General features: G+C 42.8%; 1 protein-coding gene and 1 non-coding gene across 18 annotated transcripts in view; both read left to right on the top strand.

Moving 5' to 3' along the window:
• The window catches only part of ablim2 (actin binding LIM protein family, member 2), a 104,959-nt gene that overhangs the window by 30,616 nt on the left and 53,098 nt on the right, over positions 1-21,245 (top strand). For 9 of the 17 annotated variants that reach the window (XM_090184066.1, XM_090184055.1, XM_090184058.1 and 6 more), the window contains exons 1-2: positions 3,075-3,690; positions 11,813-11,962. In XM_090184066.1, the coding sequence (XP_090040192.1) occupies positions 3,675-3,690; positions 11,813-11,962 (166 nt within the window). In that variant the 5' untranslated portion in view covers positions 3,075-3,674. Of the gene's footprint in view, positions 1-3,071; positions 3,691-11,812; positions 11,963-21,245 lie in introns of those variants that run through there. The other 8 variants (XM_090184064.1, XM_090184054.1, XM_036987768.2 and 5 more) reach the window with 3 other exon arrangements.
• On the top strand, positions 18,479-18,534 carry LOC118966204 (U7 small nuclear RNA). Its single transcript, XR_005053470.1, has one exon. It is a non-coding gene; the product is annotated as a U7 small nuclear RNA (small nuclear RNA).

Below are 21,245 nucleotides of genomic sequence, written 5' to 3' on the forward strand. Positions count from 1 at the left end.
CAAGTGCAGTCGCAAAAACCATCAAGCGCTATGATGAAACTGGCTTTCATTCGGACTGCCACAGGAAAGGAAGACCCGGGTTATTGGAAGATTTGCAAATCGAAACAGAAACGATGTTGGTTTCGAGCCAACATTGTTGCATTTCCGTGGAATTGTACAATATAAGAAACACAATGTCTTTGTAGACGGAATCTCAATCTCACATAGCTACGCTTCCCTCCTCTCTTCCTTCTATTCCGCCTCCACTCTGTTATGCTCTCCTACAGCCATCTCAGTGCAACAGTGAGTGAGGGAGAGGGAGAGAGAACGAGAGAGATGAATGGTGCTGCATAGCATATGATTCATTACATTACTAACGATTTCCCCTACACAACTACTTTACATATACAATTTACATTATTCAATGTTGTTGTTTTTTTTGTGCTACTGGAATGTTAAACCCTGGGCCTTTAAGGTCCTTGAGTCGGGAAATATGTTATGATCATCAGTGGTCTCCAGCCTAATGAGGCTACATGGATGGAGCTGTGGAAGTACCCATTGTTGTAGAGAGGCCTGCTAGATGGATATGATCCAATAACATCATCATTAGCATTCGGTGAACCCTCCTGTTTGAGTACACGCGGGCAGGCAGGCAGGCGGGCGGGCGGGCAGGCGGGTGGACGGACGGACGGACAGGGTTGGATGGATGAATAATAATCCTCTGTTTGTTGTTGTTAACTCTTGATTATCTCCTCTCCATGGTGAAGTATTTGTATGTCATGCGCACAATGACTATAGAATTGCTTCCCTGTTGTCTACATGTTGCAGGCACATGTGTCGAATGAGGACAACCAAATTTGTCACATTTTATGCCTGTGCAAAGCTGTGTTGTGTGAATGTTGTTGTTTACGTCTTACACTCTAGTGTTGCGATGTAGTTGGATTACCGATAGCAGATGGCTCTAGTCATCCTCTTCAAGTTTATTGATCTCAATTCCAGTTTGATTAATAGCTGCCTGCAACTCTAGTTACAATGCTTAACAGGCAAACACTCAATAAATGCAGTTAGATGTCAGTAGAAAGGAATGTGCAAGGTTTGGGGGTTGAAAGTTATACCAAGACAGAGGTGGTAGATTGTAGTGTCCTCCATTTTGTCCCAGTCCAGTCCTTGGGAAGCTCATCCCTCAATAGGGACAAAGCACTGTTTGACATCATTCATGAGAGAGAGAGAGAGAGAGAGAGAGAGAAGAGAGACAGAGAAAGAAAGAAAAACAGGAGAAGAAATCGGACTGGTGGAGTTATGTCACAGATGCAGCTAACAAAAATATATGGAAATGTCTGCTCTACCCAAAATTACAACCAACTAATTTCAGCATTACCACAAAAATGGAAGAGGCAAGTGGAAGGGGGAGAAAGTAAGGAACTTGTCTGTCAACCCTGCATTAAAGACCAAAATTGGTTAAAGAAAATTGTGAAAATAAAGAAGTATACCAGCTTCATTAAAGGACCAAACAATTGACAGCTGTGCCATATAGATTGCAAAATAGTTGGCACATGGTTATAAAATTGGCACATGGTTATGGCACATGGTTATAAAATTCTTGCAACCAATTGAATGTTATTTATATATATGGGGGATACAACCATCCCAGCTCTGCAGATTTCTACTTTGGAAGTAGAAGCCTAAGTGTTGTTCTCCATTAGTTTACTCCAATTACGGGAGAAGGGAAAAATAATAAAGGAAAATATATATTTTTTTAAATATACATTTTATATATACAGTATGTACAAACATATATATCTGGGGGATTAACAAAGATGTGAAAATCATTTTGGGGAATCTGTTGCAGCTCAAGTCTACTACACAACCCACAATACAATGTTCTCTCTCTCCCTGGGCTGGCTAGCTGCCTTGCTGGCTGGCTAGCTAGGTAGCTAGCTACGAAACATAAGTATACACAATAATACCAACGTCAATATTAGCATGTGAAGTAGCTAGCTAGCTGTAAAATCACCCAAACGAACTGCAGTATTAATTTAGGAGTCTATCTCACAGAGTTCCAACTGCCACCGAGCTATAATCGGCGTCTCTGCCCAGAGCGAGAGCAGAGTGACGTTGCTTTCACACAAATATAATTTTGAGGAGGTGGGAAACTCCACTAGAATCGGATTGCGTGACGATTAGCTTAGTTGGATGGGGCGTTTCTCCATTCATTGCCCAATGGAATTCCTATCTCCTCCTGTCTTTAATATTTCTGTTTCCTACAGACACGGCACATTGCGACATGGTACTTGAAGGAGAAACGGAGATGAATAATTTGGTACAATGTTTAGATTTAGCACATCTAAGCAAAATCTATACTTTGTCATTATTATATAGCTATGATACCTTTCTACACGATTTCCTGATTTTCACAGAACATATGCGTTCACCAAATTGACATGAGTTTCATGATTTGTATTTCTGCTGGACGTTTGAGAGACATGGATGAATGTCTCATTTCTGACGTGAGACTGTGAGAGCTTGTTGTATACTCGCCGAAGTCTCAAAGAAGCTTGAGTTTCAAATGGTGAAGTCTATTCAAATGCTTATGACCGTCAATGCTGTCAGAAGTTATGTTTGATAGTAGGCTATTCTCACTGTGTCCGCTTGGCAAATATATAGCCTATGCTGCTTGAGCAGTGATAGGTTGCATTGATGATGGATACCGTCAACACAACCCATGATCCAGGTTTCCAGGCAACGTCACTCCCCAAAAGAAATGAACAGGCTACGTCTGTGAAAGTCTGGAATCTACTGTCTGATTCCAGTACATAGTAGTACTGGAATCTACTGTCTGTTACAGTTATGCTACTATAATGAGCTAACATTACATAACTTGAGATGATGGTGATGATAATAATGGTGTTTATAATTAAATAGGTTACCAGTAGCCTAATAAAATGTGTGGCCCTCTCCACTCCTGACCCTTTTATCCCAATTCCTGTGCACTGAGATCCGTGTGGAGTTTACTGCTACTGAAGACACATTCATTATTGAGATCACTTGGAGAGGGGGAAAAAAGCACCACTAGCAAGTGCTCCCTGCCCTTTACAGAGGCACTGTCTGACATTCATTGTGCACTTGCTCAAGAGAACGTATGATATAACACTTCCGTTTTTATCAAGGTTATTGCAAATGAGATGAGTTGAATTAAATTACTCCACGTTTTATGCCGTTTTAATGATCAACTGGAAGACACCTCAGTCCACCGCACAAGAAGGCGCATCCATATTCCATAAGCACACACGCATCTCTATGCTTCCAGTGGGCTGGTGCGGTAAACGCCCTGTGAGAGATTCCCGAGAGGCGGTGTCATTTTTTTTATTAGGACTGGAACTTCTAGAAGATTCTATTTATATTAGATAGCTGCAATAGCTCAACAAGAACTCAGCCCTCGTACCCGAGAGATGCTTTCGGGAATCGTATGACCTGCTGCCGCTCATCCCAAAGATAACCGACTGTTGACCGCAGCTTTCTCGCTCCTTTTCGAGCGTGCCGCACCGGACCCCGCGCGTTAGAAAACAAGACGTTTTGGAGGATGTACTACAACACCGCGCAACGGCAGGAAGAACTTGGATATTAGGATAAGAAACACCGCTCTTCGTTTTGTAAAAGGGTTTGACAGTTGAAAAAGGGACACTGACAGCGCGACAATGCCAGAAGAAAAAGGTAATATAGCGCAGGTTCGTTTTCTCCTACCGAACGTGTGTTTACTTTGTCGGGAGCACGGGTCGGTTATGGGACATAGACGCTTCTCGATGGCCACTGTAGACCGTAGCCCTCAGCGCAGTGTGCGTCGACTTGAAAGGCAATGTTGTACAGAAAAGGTATGCAGTATTCTGCCCAATAAGACATAGCCTACCTTATCTCTTTGGACTACTTTAAGGGACAAATGGGATTTATTCCATCATTTAATATGATTCGACAATTGTCATAAAATGAATACAAAACAGGACCTTTGTGTATTATGTAATCCTAATTAAATTGACATTAGCCAGATATTAATACCAGAAACAAACAACAACACTCTCTCTCAGTGTAGGCTATGACTAATAATGTGCCAGAATGATATGCGACAACACTCCCTGAAGTCCCTGGCAGGGAGCACTGTGCTTTTGGGCACCAGCCTGACTGTGACACAAGATGCCTGTCTGGCTGACCGTTCAGGCATGAAACCAATGACAAGGGGCCGATCTGGCTCAAATTGGAAAACAAATGAGATATTTTGTTATGACAGGAGATATGTTTTTGGTGTGTGTGTGTGTGTGTGTATCTGTGTGTGCACATGTGTGTGTATGCGTGCACGTGTGTGTCTGTGTACATGTGTTATAGCAGCATTACACAGTGTGATCTGGAACAGATGAAGGAACATCCCACAGCCCTTTCCCCTATTTTCTGATAATATGCAGCGACAAAGTGGGAGTCCCAACAAATGCCTCAGCCTATAGACTCTGTGTTCAAATATTTTGTCAAATAACGAATTTGAAGAATTGATCTGCTCTGTATGTTTGTTAGCTATCTAGCCAGACAGTTTTAGAGGAATGATTCCATAAATTGTTCAAATTAACTGCCGATATGCCAACATCCCGTTCAAACGATGCAGTCAATCCACAGCCATTACACTGGCTTAAATCAGTAGATGATAGGACTTAGACAAGTTGTTAATTAAACAAGTACTGATATTGTATCATATAATAGAACTCTCAGCTTTCCAATAATATATATATATATATATATATATATATATATATATATATATATATATATTTATGGCCTGTTTACATATATTTTAGAGGCTATTTATACAAAAAATGTGTATAAAACCCATATAAACTGTATTTATAATTATATGACAATTTTTAGGTTGACAATAATATTAAAATGTCTGATATATCACATGCCTTTGTTTTATATTTTTGCATAAGTAAAATCATGACAATATGTGTAGAACTGCAGGAAATTAGCTTAAAAAATGCAAATTCATCTGTCCTGTTTCTTTCGTCAGAGGAGATGAGGGAATGGAGCACTGCCCCTACCTCGCTCTCCGAACAAATTGCATGAATTAAGGAACAGTCTGAACTATAGAGGAGATTCTGCAACTCTTGGAGCACAATGGAAGTAAAAAAAAAGAAGCTTATTCAATGTTACAGGTTTGTTATGTTTCGGCTTTTGGCCTTCTTCCTCAGAGGACATGAGGAAAGGAGATGAGGAGAGAAAGCCACATTTAGCATTCAGACACAGGCACTTCTAAATGAACTGTCTTCATCCTAGAGGTTCATGGAGATAGGATGTGTACTATGTTCAGTTAAAATAGTTATCCATTCCTATCCCTTAAAGTGTTAAACCTGCTGGGCATATGCCAGTGTTTTTACACCACCAATGCTGCTAAAGAAACGCTGACTCAAAGGTTATCCTGAATGGTTATTCCAGGCCTTGTTGTCCCAAGCTGGTATACACAAACAGTTAGCACAAATATGCCTCTCTCTCTCTCTCTCTCTCTCTCTTTCTCTCTCTCTCTCTCTCTCTGTCTCTCTCTCTCTCTCTCTCTCTCTCTCTCTCTCTCTGCAGTAACCCACCCCACACACACACACAAACCAACAATACCATCTCAAGCTATGTGCTGTGATTTTGTGCTGCATCATGGTGTCTGCTGTGTGAGCAGGTCACATGGTTCCTATATTACCCGCGCTCAGGCCATCCTCCGAGCGCCAACGTCTCCTCTTCTCTCATCCTCATCTCCTCTCTACTCCTCTCCTCCGCCACTGACTTTGCCTTTGTCCCAGCCGGCTATGGCGTTACATTCAACTGACTTCATACATGCTTTAAATCAGAATGTCATGGCTGCACAAATTGTCACCGACGCGAAATTGCTTAGTAATGGTCGGGTGTCACTCATGAATTAGTCACACATAGCCTATAGGCAAAGCTGGAGTCCCCTTCAACATTGCACTGATCTGAACCCAGTGTGTCAAAGGTTTTGATGTCGCTGTAATGCTTAATGTCGTAAGCCCCTCGTGATGCCGTCATGTCTCAGATGTAAACAACCATTAAAGACCCACTGAAGAGGATGCTATTTAAGAGGATACTATTTGAGTGTCATCCTTAAATACTGAGCTGCGGCTGAACCTAATCAATTCTATTAACCGAGTTACGTGCTCAGTCACGGTCGGCTGGTCAGCCATATCTGGACTGCCCGGCGCACAGAGCTTATCTCATCACCCAGATTTCAGGGAGAGAGGGAAAAAAAGATTAAGAGCGAGATAGATAGAAGTTGGTGACAGAGAGGGAGGGTGAGAGAGAGATAACTAGACAGAGATGGTGAGAGAGAAACAATGAGATGGATGGCACTTGTAAAATCATCGACAAGGATGTTAACGTTGATGTCCTTGGAATGTCAAAGGCAGTAATTTGTATTCCATGTGTGGAGTGTCTGTCTGTACCCCCCCCAAAAAATGAGTTGCATCATCATCTTTTGAATGGGGATAAAGCGCTCTGTAGTATTTGACCCTGGGGTTATAGGTCATAGGTCAAATGCATATCAGATCATGTCAGGCATGACAGCACAGGTTTATCTGTGAGCCTACATTGCTATTGTGGCAGTAAGTTCAGGTGTAGTTTTCCATTATAATTTTTTCACCACAAATCTGATTGTGATCATTTTTGTTGATCTGCATGGGGGACTCCCTGGATTTGGGGGGCTCCCTGATGTTGATATCCATGCCAGAATAAATAATTTCAAAATGAAAGAATATGGATTACAGAGCTAAAGCTAGGGGATCTAACGCCTATCCCTGTTAAGGTACGTCCCAAGGTCAATGTTTTGGCCACCAGAAAATGCCCCTGCGGTGGTAACCCGAGCATTTTAATCGTCCACCACCGCCAGCCAGGCAGATGGACCCTGCCTGGAATGGAGCACCATGGAATCGTCTTGGGTTGAGGGAACAGGGATATTTTTAGTGGAGAGCATGGCTCCTGGAACAGGAATTCAAGATGGCTGCCCATCTGGGCCACACTGACTGCTCACCTACAGTAGCTATCGGCCAACCTTGAAGGAAAAATGCCTGCCTGTGTATGGTATTTGTGCGTGCACGTGTGTGTGCTTATGCACGTGTGTGTGTGTGTGATAGAGGTCGACCAATTAATCGGAATGGCCGATTAATTAGGGCCGATTTCGAGTTTTCATAACAATCGGAAATCGGTATTTTTGGGCCCTGATTTGCCGATTTAAAAAAATATATATATATATATTTATACCTTTATTTAACTAGGCAAGTCAGTTAAGAACACATTCTTATTTTCAATGACGGCCTAGGAACGGTGGGTTAACTGCCTTGTTCAGGGGCAGAACGACAGATTTTCACCTTGTCAGCTCGGGGGATTCAAACTTGCAACCTTACAGCTAACTAGTCCAACGCAATAACGACCTGCCTCTCTCTCATTGCACTCCACAACAAGACTGCCTTTTACGCGAATGCAGTAAGCCAAGGTAAGTTGCTAGCTAGCATTAAACTTATCTCATAAAAAACAATCAATCATAATCACTAGTTAACTACACATGGTTGATGATATTACTAGATATTATCTAGCGTGTCCTGCGTTGCATATAATCTGACTGAGCATACAAGTATCTAAGTATCTGACTGAGCGGTGGTAGGCAGAAGCAGGCGCGGAAACATTAATTCAAACAGCACTTTTGTGCGTTTTGCCAGCAGCTCTTCGTTGTGCGTCAAGCATTGCGCTGTTTACGACTTCAAGCCTATCAACTCCAGAGATGAGGCTGGTGTAACCGAAGTGAAATGGCTGGCGAGTTAGCGCACGCTAATTGTCTTTGTGTTGCTGGTTCGAGCCCAGGGAGGAGCGAGGAGAGGCACGGAAGCTATACTACACTGGCAATACTAAAAAAAAAAAAAATCATAATCGGTCGACCTCTCGTGTGTGTGTGGTTGGGTGGGGGGGACATAGATGGCATGTCCCCGAGGTCTGTAGTGGTGCATAGCTCAGATTGTTTTCTGGCTGTGACCTTTGGGAGGGCGACACTGTGGGTTTGTGTCTGTCAGCGAGGGAGCAGAGGAGAACAGGGTGATTGATGAGCAGGACATCTGTGCCAGGCTATAGGTCTTGGTGTTATGTGTGTTATGGGATGGGCTCAATAGCTCAGTACAGTGTTTTCTGTTAGCCTAGCCCTTGGAGGTTCTTCATAGCACATTGTGTTCCTTGTGTGTCAAGAGTGCTCCTTCATACTATTTACCCTGAAATGCTCTAGGCCTAAACTGTACCCATTACAAGAGAAGCCCCCTAGTGGAATCATCTTGGACTCCCCCAAGCCGTATTTATTGTCCAGAAAGTGAATGATACGGGATCCACTAAACAAGTGCGTGCCAGGGGTAGTGTATGCTGGTCCGGCCGAGAGAGAGAGCGAGGGAGAGAGAGGGAGAGAGAGAGAGAGAGAGAGAGAGAGAGAGAGAGAGAGAGAGAGAGAGAGGGGTCAGTGGGCAGACCCCCCATTTCCTCCAATAGAATAGTCTCGGCTGGACTCTTGCTGTGCCACATGGTTTCAATCAACTCAGGCTCTTGAAGTGCCCCAGACCATTTTATGAGGACGCGTGACTTTCCTTCCCCCAAATTCTTGCCTTTATTGGTACAGTAGCAGCCAGTGTTGTAGTTCCAAAGTCTGGTCACAGTTTTGTCCTGTGTCGGATACATTTACATTTTTACTCTGTCTTGACTCGGAGTAAAAAACTCATCATTATCAGCTTCCATTCAGTGAGCGCGTAAAACCGCTTCTTGATGCCAAATATATCATGAACATCTTATCGCCTATTGAAACTTGGGCTTCCTACTAACTCACTATTAGTAAGGGGCGATGGGGGGAAATTGTAACAGTCTTTTTATCTATTATAGACATGTTTGCGCAGTGGCGAACCGTGGCTATTGGACCTAGGCTTTCAGTTGGGGGAAAGATAGCAGAAAACCGAGCATACCTTAATGCGCCCAACTGAATCTAACAGGCCTGAGGCTGAGCCGAGCTTTCTGTGCTGCCACTCACACAGACACAACCCGCACAGATCGTGCTACCAGCAACAACAACCACACGGCTTACGCTAACCTACTGTACGGTAGCCTCACACCATCACTATCACAACATCCCCAACAGTGACACATCACAGGATGTGCGTGACAGGTTTGTGATGCTGAGAGGACAGCGACCGTAATAGCAGCGCAGTCCATGTGGGAGAGTACACTTTCTGTAAAACATACAGGGCCGATAGAACAAGAGAAGTCACACAATGCATGATGTGAACGGATAAGCAGTTCCATTCACTCTGACATAATAAGCCAGTAGGTCGCAATCACAGGAATACAAAAACACAAGCATTAGGCGAAGCGTTTCCAAATCGAAATGCACAGTTATTACTTCCCATTGCAAACAGGTTTTTTTTTTAAAGTTCAGCACACAAAGTAACCGATGACCTAAAGTTCAAATGCGACAGTTTCACACACGTAAAGTTATTTTCAAAGAGATAGCAAGCAACAGCAAGTGGTCTGCAATAAAAAAAACAGTTCCACTCGCCGTGTTTTCGATCATTTGAAACGGATGCTGATCCCTTGAAACGTATCTTCTTGTTCGAAGTTGCTAGTGAAAAGGGCAAAGCTAACAAATTAGCAACAGCATCCTTTTCGGTAACACCTGCTGCAGCCGCTTCAAACTAGCCTACAACAAAAGCTAGCTAGACCGCGGGAAAACTATTGCTCGCTACTGCACAGTTTCCATATGTTTTTGTTAAAACAGTCCCATCCATTACAAGTCAAAATGTGATTGGTTGATTCCACTGTCACTGCACAATTCTGGCCTAATACATTTCAATGGAAGATGCCTTCTCTCGCGCTTCTGATGGCCTAGCCAATGGCTGACTTAGCTAGAATTATCTCCCTGGAGACTACCAAAGAAAAATCCTGATTGGATATTTATTTTGCTTCAGTGTTAACCCCTTCCGTTCCAACAGAAACTGAAGAGATTAAATCAGAATATCATTGAAAATTAGAATATAATTAGAATATAATTGAACTATTATTGAACAGATTAAATAGAAATGAAAAAAAAATGTATATTTTAAAACTGCATTTATTTATTTAAAAAATCCTTAGCCCTTCTTTGAAGGCATAGAAGGCCCTCGTGTAGTAATAAATTGTAGAGTGGCTCTCTATTTTCTCTCAGCATTTTCCCACTATTCTGAATGTCTAAAGAATCCACAAGTTCTTCTGAAATATTAACTATTTTTATGGTGGCAATTTGACAAAATTCCAATCATGCTCTTGAATTGGACTTGCGTTTTTCTGGTCTCTGTCTTGACTCGGTCTCGCCCCGCTCTGGTCTTGGTCTTGAATCAGTCTCGCTTTAGCTGGTCTCGAACACAACACTGGTAGCTTACACTGTAATAAGACAGAGTTCTGCTTCCTGTTGACAAGCAGCAGACTTCCAATATATGCCAGAGTATTTGATTATTTGATATTTGATTATATTATATGCCTCCTGTTGAAATTTCATGTGATTACTACGAATATCTCCATAAAAATGCAACTGATCGTAATCTGGAAGTATGGATTGGAATTCAAAGCAGATTTTGGGGTCACAATGCACTTGATTAGGCCATGGCCTTTATTCAAAGACAAGATCTTGGAACATGAAGTATGATCAACCAGCACCACACCTCTAGCCTTTATGGTGAATATCCTTGTTTCTTTGTCATCCCATGGCATTAGTTCACGGAGGTTCATAAGATCTTGTTTGCCTTGAAGTTTGCCTCACACACTCCCCGATCCCTGTTGTTTAACCAGTCTTCCGCTCGCTGTATAAAACTGAAAAATAGCTTTTTACCTCACCAGAGGCCCTTTAAACATTCCCAGAATGCTTTGCTCTACCTCTGAGTCTGGTTCTTCTAGTCATGGCCTGAGGTTCTAGTCAAAGGGATAATAAATGGCGTTGAAGGTGTTTTTCACTGTCGTCGGCAACAGACATAACTCTACAGCTTGTAGAGTGCCTAACATGGCTTTGTTTGAGTCCCAAATCTCATTTGGACCTAAGTAGAGGCTAAACAGGGACATTTCTCAAGTTCTCAATGGTAATGTTGGCAGACAAAGAACAGAGAGGAGAAACTCTTGAATGAATAAATGAATGAATGAATGGAGGGACACTGAAGCTGAAACTGGTTCTCGGGTAAACACTAGTCTAGCAAACGGTGCCCTGCTTAGCACAGGCAGTCTATCTGAATGCCATTGTTTCCCCCTTCTTTTGAACCTCAATTAGGAGTAACCATGGTGTCCAAAACAGAACCGGTTTGGAGAGAGAGAGAGAGAGAGAGAGAGAGACTGTTTGTCTGATCAGTTGTCCGTATTGGGATGGGATGATGACTTGCATGGGTGAGTATGCGAGCGCTTTGTGTCATTATAAATGGAGAAGGGTGAGGTGCTGAAAGACGTAAGCTGATGTTGTATACTGTACCACGACTTCGTATGGACTGAACCAATTATCTGGTCATATCTTTACCACTACTCATAGACATACAGTACTTGTCATATATCATAACAGTACATACCATGTGCGGGCCTCCGGGCTGTTTGAAGTTTCGAACATACTTATGTAATGAATGTGTGTGTGTGTGTGCCTGCCTGTGTGCGTTTTGCATGAGTCATGAATGCTTTTGTTCACGAGTATGTTTCTACACGTGACATCTCCAAATGCATGTGTGTGCATTTTCTATCTAACCTCGGTGCCGCTCTCCGTTTCTTTCAGTGTTTCATCAGCAGGGTGTCCACAGCCCTCTGGAGCAGGGGGTCAGCAGCAGCAGCTCCATCCCCTGTCAGAACTGTGGCAAGGCCTGCAAGGGAGAGGTGCTGCGCGTGCAGAACAAACACTTCCACATCAAGTGCTTCGTCTGCAAAGGTACGTCGGCCTTGACCCCTAACCTCTTATTATCTAGTCAATACATATTTTTTTGATGCAGACACTCTTATCCAAAATCGACTTAAAGGAGCAATTAAATCAAATCAAATCAAATGTATTTGTCACATACAAATACATTTGATTTAATTTGATTTAATTGCCTTGCCTTGCATAAGGGCACATTGGCAGATGTTTCACCTCGTCGGCTTGGGGATTTCGAACCAGCAACCTTTCGGTTACTGGCCCAATGCTCTCACCAGATACAGATACAAGGACACACAAAGACTGCTGACTAGTTATCATGAGCACTGGCAGTTAGCTACTGGATTTCCTGCATTCTTATGGGCATTGGTTATAGCAGGTGCAACGTACAGTCATCATGTTTGCTACCGTATCTCACTCACTCACCAGAGCACTACCATAGAAAACAAACAGGCTAGGTTAGATAGGGCAGGTCAAAGCAATCAAAGAACAGAAGGATCAGTGTTTCCTGTTTTGTCTCTTTTAATGTGTGTGTGTGTGTGTGTGTGTCTGTGTGTGTCTGTGTGTCTGTGTGTCTGTGTGTGTCTGTGTGTGTGTGTGTCTGTGTGTGTGTGTCTATGTGTGTCCGTGTGTGTCTGTGTGTTTGTGTGTGTGTAGCTAAAGAGTTGGCTGCTGTGATCTCATATTCAGCCCACTCCTCCTTTCTCTCTCAGTCATCTCCATTGCACTCTGTAAGGCCCCAGTCTTTCACTAGGGGCTAGTGTCAGTGTGATGTTGTTATGAACACAAGCGGGGTTGCTAGGAAACCAGCGGGGTCGGGACAATGTTGTGCACTTCCTTCAGTTTATCACGTTTATTCTTACATCAGTGTGTAACGCCACTGGACACCCTCACCCCCCCATTCAAACTCACATCTAGGAACGAGGGATGAGTAAAAAGGAGAGAGGAAATGAAGAGGAGCTGAAAAATAAAGGCAGGTCTAGACTCTAGTGAGTGACACTGTCTAAAGAGATCATCCTCTCATTTAGGCTTAGGTGGTATCCAGATTGTCATACCTTCTTATCGACCTTGTGCCATACTGGGATATTTGGTAATACCGGCACTGAACACAAGGGGCGCTATTTTCAGACTTCACTGAGACATTGTAATCGGAATGTTAGCAATGCTAACAAGGACATGTAAAATCCCATATAGAATGGTAACTAGATGCTAATGAAGGCATTGAGACCATTTTATACAGCCTCTGACCTAAACTATTTTCAGGACAGACATCCCAGTTCATTAAGTTATACAAGTAACTCTTAAAAATGCTACTCACGGTTTGCTGCACGCACATAACAAATATTAGACAGCAAAGCTCTTGATCCAGGAGGGGAATCTCTGGTGTTACCGGCAAGCTAAACTTCGTTAGATAGCTAACTAGCTACTAAATTAGCAATCCAAATGAACAACTGCAGAGCATTTAACACATTTAAGAGAGTTAACTTAATAGTTATACGATATCTAGCTGGCAAACATTTAGTTGCGAATTCCATACTCTAAGTAGATCACCTGGTGCACAACAGTGAGTGACTCACAAGGCTCCAGTCTCTTGTCGTGCTTGTAAACAAACAATTATGTGACAGGTGAAGTTAAGAACGCGATATTCTTTATTTCCTAACATATTGCGCAAGTTGACTACAGGTATTTGCTTAAAAAGTCACGGGCAAATATTCAAATGTATCAAAAAACATCAAAGGAATAGTTTCAACGGTATTGACGGTATTGAAAAACCATCCCGTAGATATTTCAGAATACCCCAGTATATGATGTATACCGCCCAAGCCTACTCTCCATGTTGAAATGTTTATCCCTGGTTTACTGATTCATAGGGGAAGTCTGGTCCGAGGGGAAATGCACTAAGTGTGAAGATTCTTACACCTGCAATAGTATTGTATTACATTTTCTTTAGCAATTCCTACATTTTCAATATTTCCTCCACTTGATGTTTTTGGTTTATGCCTGAAATACAGTATGTATTCATGTTTTGTTCATTTGTCAGTGTGGTTTCTCATAGGAAATGTATGAGGCTCGTTAATGAAATGTCAGGCATTTAGAGGGCGGTATTAATACCCCTTATAGACTCAACACTGACAGGGAGAGGCACCGAGGGGGTTCGTCCACACCCCAATCCCAATCCCTTAACCACCCCCCAACCCCCTAATGACAAAAAAAACTAAACTAGAGTGTTTACCGAGACAACACCCAGCTGAACCACCCCCCTTATCAGGAAGCCTTATTTTGCCCTTCCCAGAATTCCACTGCAGGAATGCAATTTTCCATCTAATTGTTGGATTTATACTGCCAGAATTCTTCATGTATCCTGAGGTATGAGGGTGGGGGCCCGTTTTGACAATAAACTTCCAGATGTTGTGGACTGAGTGTACTCCAGAGCTTGAGGTAGAAGTTACTCTGAAGTCCAGATCTAGGAACAGATTACCCTACCTCTAATCTTAACCTAAACCATTAGAGGGATGAATAAACATCTGACCCTGTATCAGTGGTTGGAGGTAACTTCAACCTACTCTGGCTCCAGCCACTTTATAGGCTGCAACAGGGCCGTATCAGAAAACCATCAAAGACTCCTCAGGTTGACCTGGAGGAGAATCAACCATATCAAATAATATGACCTCCCTGTCTGCTTATCGCTAATTAGAGCTACCACGGGTGTAAGCTAGGCGGCTAACGGTGCCAGTTCTGAAGGGGAAACCATTAGCACTTTGCTAGCCAATTATAATTAGCACTATGCTACACAGGGTTAGTCATTTAATGTAACCCCCCCCCCCCCCCCCAGTGGCTCTGGTAGTCTGATATCATCAGGGCTAGGAGTGGTAACACAAAATACAGCCTCAGATGTAGCCCTAGGCTGTTTAATCATGTTACTTTTAGCTAGCTAATTCACTTTATGCCAGGAATGCTATCAAGTGTTGCTAGCTTTTGTTGATGCAAGAACTTTATCTGTCACATTATCTGTCCTGTTATGTCGGATTTTATGACACCCGATTAATTAGTTAGTTAGTGAATCAGCTATGTCCAAAATGAAAGATACACTGAAACTGTTGTCTGGCAGAACATTGAGGAGATTTTTATCCCTCGCCTGTTTTTGTTCTCATGGAGGATGATAACATCACAAAAGCATTTTCACACAAAGGGGAATTGCCTACTGCCAGCAAAACTGTGGACACCCGAACTTACTATACAAGCTTACAGGCCGGTGAGCGTTATGTACATAGACCTATGGAAAAACAGGCAACTGTTAGCGATATCAGCTATCAATTTCATTATTAACCTATCCAAATAGATTCCTTCCTAGAACTATTGGTGTTGGACAGTAAACATACACGAACAACCACATGTTCCGGGGTCTATTTGACGGGGGGGGGGGGGGACAATGGCAGCTGTTTTAGATATTCTCAATGGGGGTGTTGGCTTTTGGCCTCTCTGTTCTCTTGTTGCTTGACCAGAACCTTCGTAGCTCGGGTGCTTTTTGTTGTTGTTGTCACTCAGGGATGGGATAGTGACCTCACCCCACACTCACACATATCACCAACGCCCACCTCTGTCAGACCTTGAAACAGGCCCAGGGTCTAGTGCTTGTTCCATAGGGGTCCTTCTGGGCCAGGTCTAGATTTGAATGGAATGTACTCAATAGGTATAGTACAGTAAACACAGTCTGTTGGGTAGGGCCCAGAGGTTTTCCTGTTCAGGACAAACTAAGCACCATAGGCTACTGTAGACTAAAAAAACGTCAGGTTTTCTCCTGTTCTATGTCAGGGCCTGTGAACGGAGAGAGGAGAAAATCCGATGTACAAACATGATGTAATACGCCGTGGGAACGAATAACAGACACAGACCCACGCTAGCTTGCCTCTCTTACGTTGTCTTAGTAGTCTGCGAGCAGTTTAGCTCCACCGAGTGGGAGCAAAGTCTCACCTTGAAGTGAGTTTCTGTTTCTCATGTCAAAATGATCGACCGTGGGCAAAACAATCGACCATAGACTCTGCACTCCAATCCCCACGTAGCATTTTATTCTGTCAAGGACACACACGCATGTCCACTCATACTACCACCCAGGCACACACTGTAAAATACAAAGGGGCTTTTGCAAGGGACTGCCAGCAAGGTCACATACAGACATATCGGTATACACATTGCACACAGTACATACTGTATATATTTAATAGCAGCAGCATATTGAGGCTGTATGTAGGGTCACTTGGTGTCTTGAAGACTAATCTGGCTTAACCAGATGTCTGGGCTGGCTGTTGTTGTCCATTTTAATTTTCATCTGCAGGATCAGGATAGGGAATTAGATTAGCCACAAATTACATCTAAATGACATGCAATTTCATTAGCATCCTGTGGTCTGGTTCTGTTCAGCTTTCAAAAAGGTAATTTGCACGTGCACACGCACGCACGCACACACACATACACACACACACACACACACACACACACACACACACACACACACACACACACACACACACACAGAGGCAGTGTTTCTACAGCCCAGACTATTGATAGTTCGATGTTAGCCTTCAAACAGGCCTCTCCAACCAGGGAATTGTATGCACACAGACCCGGTCTGATTCATTTGTTGATGAGCTGCTCAGGCGTGTGTGTCAGTGTGTATTATTTCCACTAAGGAAAGCTGCTGGTTAGGAAACATTATGAAACATGTCAACGGAGCATTTCAAGACAAATCGGAAATCCCTGAATACCTACAGCAGTTCAGTGCACATATCCATAAAGCGTCTTAGAGTAGGACTGTTGATCTATGATCAGTTTTGTCTTTTAGATCATGATGGTGAAGATTATATGGACGGGGTGAGGAACTGATCCTAGATCAGCTTGATGAATACAGGCCCCGATAGATGAAACTAGTTGGATGTGGAAGTACACCTCAAAGTGTCTTCATCCGTTTAATCCTGTATTATTACAACCCAAGAAATGACTCCGTTTTAAGTCGTAAATCTCACCGTGAATGACCTTGAAGAAATGATACGATAGACAGAGAGGTTTCTTATTATTTCTCTCAGCAGGAAATGTATGAATTAGGTGGAGAAAATCACTCTGATTTCACATAGTCTTCAGAGGGGAATCCTCCGAGGAGATATTCTGAGTGCCTTTACTTCGTAAGTAGCTTCCATTTCCATTTTCCCTTCATGCTACATTAGATAACCTTTCACAAATGGGATGTTCTGAGGATAGGGAGTTTTGGGCCTCGCAGACGGGCATTAGTCTATTATGTTCTGTATTGTATAATAGTATTGTCAGAATCCTGGTCATTGTAGACTCTTGTTGACCGGCTGGCTATAAACAGGCAGTATAAGGAAGGGTTAAGGTGTGTGTGTGTGTGTGTGTGTGTGTGTGTGTGTGTGTGTGTGTATGTGTGTGTGTGTGTGTGTGTGTGCGTGTGTGTGTGTGTGCGTGTGCCTGTGCGTGTGTGTCTGTGCTAGGACGATAAAAATCGACAATTCCACAGATAATGGAATTACGCTTTGACTCAGTTTTTTCACGTTAAAAGGTCGACGTCCACGCTCCTGCGGAAATATAATTAGCATAATAATAAAAAACACCATGCAACTCTATGCACGAGGACTACCTTTAACAATTTCCACTGGAAAATGTACAGAAACAGATTTAGTGTTAGAACTATGCAAATGCAAACTTTGGTAATGTTATTTTTTGAGTGTGTGTGTCGGGAGGGATGTTTTTATTCATGTAGGCTACACTGTCCTGGAAAATCATTTTAAATGTGGTCACCTTAGTGTGTGTGTCCGGTTGTGGCTCTGTTTATCCCCAGCTTCCTGTTTTTATTCAGCCACCACGAGTCGAAGGTCATCTATATTAATGCCTCTCTCTTACACAATGCACCCATACCAATAATTAATGAGACATGGGTCTCGGTGTGTGTGTGTGTGTGTGTTTTTATGTATTGTCTACCTCTAAAGCATCATTCAATTTCTGCTTGATGTCAACGCTCTGACTGACTGGGAAACCCTGGCCTAGCGCACTAGTGGGGCTGCAGCACTATGGAGTAGTCGGGTTGAGTTCCCACGTAAAAAAAATACTGCAGTTTACAATAGAACACTACAGTACTGTAGTAAACTGTAGTATACTTTATAATACTCTACTACACACTGTAGTATCCCTCTAACATAAGTAGTACTTACTATAAAATATTGTAGTATACTGTACAGTAAATACTACAGTATTATATGCAAAAAAAACTATAGTAAATACTACAGTAACGTTTGCAAAAACACTACGGTCTGCAAAAGCACTACACTTTTTCTTAACTATAGTAAATACTACAGTACTTAATTTGCATATACCCTGCCCATTCCCCTCCTCTGTATCAACATTTGTGCCACCCATAAGTGAGAAACCCACTTGCCAAGTATAGACCATATATTGGGTGCCCAGCAGGTTATACAAAAGAGCAGGAGCTCATAAATATCCATTCAGACCCCAGTTCTTCCTACCTACAGGTTATTAGCTCTTTTAGTATTTCTACAGTAGGTTTCCTCAAAGAGAAAGCCCCCACTTCTATTTCAAAGATAATAAAACAAAAACACTGTAATGAAAATACTACAGTAGTGTCTGCAGAAACACTACAGTATCAAATCAAATGTATTTATTAAGCCCTTCTTACATCAGCTGATATCTCAAAGTGCTGTACAGAAACCCAGGCTAAAACCCCAAACAGCAAGCAACGCAGGTGTAGAAGCACGGTGGCTAGGAAAAACTCCCTAGTAAGGCCAAAACCTAGGAAGAAACCTAGAGAGGAACCAGGCTATGAGGGGTGGCCTCTTCTGGCTGTGCAGGTTGGAGAACATTTTAAAATGTTCATAGATAACCAGCAGGGTCAGATAGTAATAATCACCGTGGTTGTAGAGGGTGCAACATGTATACTACAGCCTGCAAAAAACAATTTAGTGAATACTATAGCATTTATAAAATAGTATTTCTTTCATGTGGGATTGGCCTAGCTATGGATCTCAAATAGTTATTGAGACTAAGTTATTGTATTTCTCACTCCAGCAAAGTCAGTAGCTACTTCCTATCCATAAAATTAGGAAACCTAATCTACTGCAACATAATATCACATGGCTTTCTTCTCTCAAGCATTAGGCTACACACCCCTTACCAGCACTCCAGACTCACAGTTCAATAGGTCAGAGGCCTTTGAGTTACACACACACACACACACACACACACACACACACACACACACACACACACTACTGGGCATCCAGTTTCCACTAAGCATGCATAATCGAGGTCCCACTGCTTATTTAGCGAGTAACACTCGGCTCACACCGAGGCTTGAACCCAGGACCTCACCGAGGCTTGAACCCAGAGCACAACTGACCGCCCTCTGGAAGTATCTTACCAGTTTGCGGCACTGAAAAATGTTCAATTCGAGCAGCGCTAGTAGCAACACTTCAGGCTGAGGAGTAAGTTTCACACATCCCCATGTGCTAAAAAATGCTCCGTATCGTAAGTCAATGCCCTATACAGACTAATAATACTAACCATGAGCTAACACTTTCTAATGTCTTCGAAAGCCAAGTCAACAAACAGATTACCGACCATTTCGAATCCCACCATACCTACTCCGCTATGCAATCTGGTTTCAGAGCTGGTCATGGGTGCACCTCAGCCACGCTCAAGGTCCTAAATGACATCATAACCGCCATCGATAAGAAACAATACTGTGCAGCTGTATTCATTGACCTGGCCAAGGATTTCGACTCTGTCAATCACCACATCCTCATCGGCAGACTCGATAGCCTTGGTTTCTCAAATGATTGCCTCGTCTGGTTCACCAACTACTTCTCTGATAGAGTTTAGTGTGTCATATCAGAGGGCCTGTTGTCCGGGCCTCCGGCAGTCTCTATGGGGGTGCCACAAGGTTCAATTCTTGGGCCGACTCTCTTCTCTGTATATATCAATGATGTCGCTCTTGCTGCTGGTGAGTCTCTGATCCACCTCTACGCAGATGACACCATTCTGTATACTTCTGGCCCTTCTTTGGACACTGTGTTAACAACCCTCCAGACGAGCTTCAATGCCATACAACTCTCCTTCCGCTCCCTCAAATTGCTCTTAAATACAAGTAAAACTAAATGCATGCTCTTCAACCGATCGCTGCCTGCAACTGCCCGCCCATCCAGCATCACTACTCTAGACGGTTCTGACTTAGAATATGTGGACAACTACAAATACCTAGGTGTCTGGCTAGACTGTAAACTCTGCTTCCAGACTCACATCAAACATCTCCAATCCAAAGTTAAATCTAGAATTGGCTTCCTATTTCGCAACAAAGCATCCTTCACTTATGCTGCCAAACATACCCTTGTAAAACTGACCATCCTACCGATCCTCGACTTCGGCGATGTCATTTACAAAATAGCCTCCAATATCCTACTCAATCAATTGAATGCAGTCTATCACAGTGCCATCTGTTTTGTCACCAAAGCCCCATACACTACCCACCATTGTGACCTGTATGCTCTTGTTGGCTGGCCCTCGCTTCATACTCGTCACCAAACCCACTGCCTCCAGGTCATCTACAAGACCCTGCTAGGTAAAGTTCCCCCTTATCTCAGCTCACTGGTCACCATAGCAGCACCCACCTGTAGCATGCGCTCCAGCATGGTCACTCCCAAAACCAATTCTTCCTTTGGCCGCCTCTCCTTCCAGTTCTCAACTGCCAATTACTGGAACGAACTACAAAAATCTCTGAAACTGGAAACACTTATCTCCCTCACTAGCTTTAAGCACCAGCTGTCAGAGCAGCTCACAGATTACTGCACCTGTACATAGCCCATCTATAATTTAGCCCAAACAACTACCTCTCCCCCTACTGTATTTATTTATTTTGCTCCTTTGCACCCCATTATTTCTATCTCTACTTTGCACATTCTTCCACTGCAAATCTACCATTCCAGTGTTTTACTTGCTATATTGTATTTACTTCGCCACCATGGCCTTTATTTTTGCCTTTACCTCCCTTATCTCACCTCAGTTGCTCACATTGTATATAGACTTATTTTTCTACTGTATTATGTTTGTTTTACTCCATGTGTAACTCTGTGTTGTTGTATGTGTCGAACTGCTTTGCTTTATCTTGGCCAGGTCACAATTGTAAATGAGAACCTGTTCTCAACTTGCCAACCTGGTTAAATAAAGGTGGGAAAAAACAAACAAACAAAAAAAACACATGCGGTTGACTGTGACATGTTTGTGA

This window comes from Oncorhynchus mykiss, chromosome 9 (genome assembly GCF_057628025.1).
Source record: "Oncorhynchus mykiss isolate SJ-2025 chromosome 9, ASM5762802v1, whole genome shotgun sequence".
NCBI classification, from domain to species: Eukaryota; Metazoa; Chordata; class Actinopteri; order Salmoniformes; family Salmonidae; genus Oncorhynchus; species Oncorhynchus mykiss.